The sequence below is a fragment of the Glycine soja genome, unplaced genomic scaffold (assembly GCF_004193775.1).
Source record: "Glycine soja cultivar W05 unplaced genomic scaffold, ASM419377v2 tig00010894_1_pilon_238161_387152, whole genome shotgun sequence".
Lineage (NCBI taxonomy): Eukaryota > Viridiplantae > Streptophyta > Magnoliopsida > Fabales > Fabaceae > Glycine > Glycine soja.
In genome coordinates, this window is record NW_021143673.1 from 96325 (window position 1) to 101298 (window position 4974).

At 33.4% G+C, this 4974-nt stretch overlaps 1 protein-coding gene across 1 annotated transcript; it reads right to left on the bottom strand.

Moving 5' to 3' along the window:
* Window positions 1–230: 230 nt before the first annotated feature.
* LOC114404245 lies at window positions 231–3538 on the bottom strand. The gene is made up of 3 exons (XM_028367305.1): window positions 3158–3538; window positions 2795–2818; window positions 231–819 (listed from the first exon to the last, which is right to left on the bottom strand). The coding sequence occupies exons 1-3, from the start codon at window positions 3366–3368 to the stop codon at window positions 518–520; spliced, it is 537 nt and encodes a 178-aa protein (XP_028223106.1). The 5' UTR covers window positions 3369–3538; the 3' UTR covers window positions 231–517.
* Window positions 3539–4974: the final 1436 nt, after the last annotated feature.

Here is a 4974-nt window from a genome sequence, read left to right on the forward strand (position 1 = left end):
CCTACAATAAAGTTACTGTAAATGTTACTAAAACAGAAAGAGTTTGTATAATTTCATAAAACAAGAAAGGATGATTAGTATAATTTACTCTAAAATAAAATAAACCATGTGGTCATTGAACATATGTTAGGAGCACGCTGCACTCAGCCGGTAAAATCTCCAGAATCTAACCCTTTGTACTTGGAACTGTAAGTGATGGTCCAAAATACAAAGGGAGAGAGAGAAATCGATTTGAAAACAGAGCTAAATATAGTGTATAAATATAATCAAGTCCATGAACATGGGTTTTAAGCGCCCATGAGACTGAGCCGTGATAACAGACTAATGGTGCAAGCGTATGCATTGGTATCATAAGATGTAAAAATTGTTTGATACTAGCATATAAGGGATACAGTTAGACAGTAAGGATATCAACTTTAACCTAAATTTGACAACTCAAGCATTTTGCTTGTATACTTGTATAAAACCACGATCATGATTATAGCCATAAAGAATATAAATAACAAAACTTATGCAGTTATTCTCCTTCCCAACCCATTTGACGAGCTCGTTTCTCCCACACCAAAGTCATCTTTTTCTCCTTGGTAAGTATGGCCTGAGCACGTTCTCTTGCCTGCTCGCATGTTTCAGTTGCAGCAATGCATTTATCTGCCTCTCTCTGGTACTGAGAAGCCACTCTTTTTGCTTCAGCCAAAGTTATGTTCATGTGCCGGGTGTTTGCTTCAGTAACAGACTCTTGCAACTTCAACTCCTCACTGAGAAGGTCCACAAACTGCTTCTCCATCTCCTCCTTCAGATCCGGGTCATTACTTCCACAATCTGTTTATCAGCATAAATGATTTTATTCACATGCACTAGGAAGTTATCAGTAGCAAAGTTAGCAACAAATTTGAGCATGACAATGTCAAGAACTTGATTAATGGCTGGCATACTCTTTTGTTCATGACACTAATTACAAAATAAGAAATCTGAGATGATGCAGATTTAGATTTCCTCATGGTCAAAGCAAATGGCACCTCTACTACTTATTTCACCTTTAACAGTATACATACAGTACTATAGTAAATATATATATATATATATATATATATATATATATATATATATATTTGATTAAATTAAAATGTTAGTGCTGATAGTTTTTACTCATTTTCATTTAGTCACCATATCCTTTTTTTAGTTTTTTTATCTGACTTTCACAGAGGGCAAGCCCTAGCACAACAGTAAAGTTGCACCTTGGTAACCGGTTGGTCATGGACTTGTATCCGGAGACAACCTCTTTGCATATACAAGAGAAATGCCGCATACAATTACATTCCCCATACCTTCACAAAGCAAGGAGCCTGTTCCTGTGGCACTGGGGTACCTTAGTTTAATTGATCCTTTTCAAATCAGTTGTCCCACTCACACTTGCAAATGTTTTGAAAATAGTCCCCACTGCCAATATAGTCCATATTGGACATTTTACCACAAGAGAGTGAGAGAGAGAGCATCTAAAGGAACACCGACTAAATAAAAAATGGAGCACATACTGGTGAAAGGAGCACCTAGTGGCCTTTTCAAGATAATAAGAAAATCTAAACAAGAAGAAGCACATACTAGACAAAGAAATGCCTACTAGGTTAGGCAACTGACAGTGTTATAACAGAAAGTGTTCATGGGGATTATTTTGAACAAATTTGTAAGTGTGAGGACTGAGGACTGATTGAAAAAGAAAAAAAAAATCTTTAGGTATTAAAATTTTAATTTAACCTATAAGTCTCTAATCATCTAAACTGATAGAGAACTAATTAGCAAAAGAAAAAAGTTACACCTGAACTGAAATCAAGAGATCAAATCACATGGCATAAAGGTCTAGCTAAGAACCCAAAAAACTTAGTACAGGTATGTTGTACGATACAACAAAGATACAGGAATAGAGAAGATTCTTCAAAATTCAAGATATAATATGGCTTAGATGCCACTGCTTATATATAAAAAAAATGCTGCAAAATGGATGAGACAGAGGAAGGAGATTATACTTCAATCGAGTGAAGAGAATGTGAACAACTACAAATATACGTGATTTGTTCAATGGTCAGTGAAGAGGATGCTAATAGATGTGATCTGTGATTCTAGAGGGCATGCGAGATTGGTGATATTGCAAGACAAAAAAGTACACAAAGTGCAAGACCCAAAACTAGAAGAGGTATGATGATGTGTGAGAGAAACCCAAAAAAGATGTACAAGACAAGCGAGCTCTATCCCTTTCTCATTTTGCTATGAAAATGAAACGTAAGAACTAAGAAATAGTAAAAGAAGATTTGGGGTTCAATAACAATATATTGTATGTTTGTTTGATAAGCCAAATGTGTGGTATCAAAGCCATATGTATCTTTTTTTTTATCGGACAAATGTTAGTTTGTTAGTTTTGTTAGAAATGTCGGTGGGAGCCATATGTATCTATCTAGGCTTACTGTATGTGCTTCGGTATTGGATATGTGTGTAGGACAACAATATTTTTCCAATTTTGGAGTACCTAGCTGATCTAACTTGTTCATGCTCCAAATAGTCAGCTATTAGCAATTGTTCATGTTCTTTAGCTTCATCTTACTATTCGAGTTTTATTTCTTCTTAGCTTGCAGTGCTCACAGGCCGTCATTAATACCTCACAAGAAATCACAAAATACGATGATACAGAACAAGAGTTACCCTCACTGATCTCATCATAAAAACACATAATCAGGCAGAGTAAACATACTAATAAAATAAAAAACTTATATTCAAATCCAACAGAGAGGAGAGAAACTCTAACCTGAGACAGAGAGATTGGCCAACCCTGCACACACACAAAAGAAACGAATCAGTTTTAAGCCCAGCGACACAATCACGCAAAGAAATGGCGTCTGTTAATTTTATTATTATATTTATTTTTCAGTGACAATAATAGTTGGGAATAAATGCGTATGCTCAAGACCGATAACTATCAATAACTCAGACACGAAGATTGTTATTATAGGTTAGACAGACAAGGAGGACTAATTCGATTGGTTGAGCAATGTGGGCGTGCGTAAGTTATTGTAAACCTCTTGGTAACTATGTTTGATTCATGCGGATAAAAAAACAAAAAAAAAAAAAAGAATCGAAAGGAAAAGGAGAAGGAGATAGTTGTTGTTACCAGGAGCGAGTTGGAAGAGCGAGAGAGGGGGAGGGCAATCACAGAGGCAGGGAGGGCAAGAGAGTTTGCTGCTGTGGGAATTGCGAAGAGTGATTGCGTTTTTGAATCGCCAATAGAGAGCAGGCCCACACACACCCAACGCTGAGACCACTGCAAACACCACCAAACAGCCCCTCAACCACCCTCCCGAATCAGATCTCCCCCGTGACATCTCTCTATAACGGATCTGATCCAATTCCACACTCTTCACTATTCACTGATTCTGTTTTGTTCCTGCGCCCAGAATGAATAATGAATGATGAATGATAATCACGGTATTGTTTGTAGTACCCAACCCACTTTTGTTTTTTTTTTTTTTTACAATGTGGTGTGAATGTGAGTGTTAGTGCTTTTTGCCCGTTTGAAGAAGTCGTAAGTACACTGCGCGTGTCGGTCTCACCGTACCCTCTGTCTCCCCCAACTTGTTCTTTTTCGCTATTTATTTATTATTTATTTTTGGTTTTGGGTTTTTATGTGATTTAAGTTCAATACCACTACTACTACTCTTTAGTGGGATAACACCAAGTTTAATTAAAAAAACCACCGTCGTTTACTTAAATAGTATTAACTTGTTAATTGTAACTAACACGTTTTCACTTGAATTGAATCTCTTTGTATTTTGTGTTATGCCTTTAAAAAATAATGCATCCAACTTAAAAAATTATTAATTATCGTGATGAAATATATTTTTTAATGAAATGAGTTGCATTGTTAATTCATTAAAGTTTAATAAATTTATGAAAGGAGTCGGTTAGGACAGTTGACACGATTTAAAAAAAAGATAAAATTTAAACTTTTTTATACGTATTTTTCATAAAACATGATTGTACTCGAAGTGCAATCAATTGTTATACCTATTGCATCTTATTTTTTGTTAATTATAATTTTAACATTTGAAATGCTTCCGTAAAAAAACATTTGAAATACTATGAGAGTTCAATAGAATTAAATTTATGAAAAGTAAAATCAATTAGCAAATAAAGTATAAGAATTAAATATGCTTTATATAAGATGTTTGGTATTTCAAAGTCATACTTAATCCTAATTAATGCAAGTTGAGTGAAGTGAACCTAATTAACGAGTTAATGCTTTTCTAGTATAATTTTTTTAATATTTATTTAAAAGACATCCAAAATTTTAGTTCAAAGATATTAAGTTCCTTACAGATTAACTAACATGTAGTACGGAATTAAAAGTAAAATTAACTCTTCCTGAATACCAGCTTTGAAATGATATAAAATGGTTATTTAAGATACAAATGCATTATCCCTGCTGCAACATATTGTTGGTTGAAGTTGAACTAAATTTCATGTCCTTAAGTAATGTTTTCAATTTGAGTATTAATAAAGTGGTCAATCCACATCATTTTTTAATAAAAATTAATCATAAAAAAGAAGTTAGTTTGCACCAATGTCATTATATATATAAAAAAAAATGCATTTTCCCTATCATTTATTGTATTTTGGGCATAGCAGTTTTGGTCCATACAAATTTCGGGTTAACGCTTTTCTCAAATAAATAGCGTAAGTTTTCCTTTTTGACCATTTTTCTTGACTTTCAGTTGAAGTTAATCGTCATTTGTTTCAATTAATTTCTTTTAAGAATTCATCAAACCAAATAAAAAAAGTATACTTAAAGCTTTCCTTAACGTATTAGATTTTTTAATGTCAATTTCTTTATTATTTAAATAATTCAAAAAAATAAAATAAAAAACTGAGTTAAACATGTTTTTATCTTAAAATTAAACTTCACTAAATTCCTTATTTTATATTTTTAGA

What these genes read in the sequence shown, in the direction of transcription:
- LOC114404245 (XM_028367305.1), bottom strand. Translation starts at nt 3,368, where the DNA reads ATGTCACGGGGGAGATCTGATTCGGGAGGGTGGTTGAGGGGCTGTTTG. An exon ending in GCTCTTCCAACTCGCTCCTG is followed by an intron (nt 2,819 to 3,157) that starts GTAACAACAACT and finishes GTGTGTGTGCAG; the next exon opens with GGTTGGCCAATCTCTCTGTC. An exon ending in GGCCAATCTCTCTGTCTCAG is followed by an intron (nt 820 to 2,794) that starts GTTAGAGTTTCT and finishes GCTGATAAACAG; the next exon opens with ATTGTGGAAGTAATGACCCG.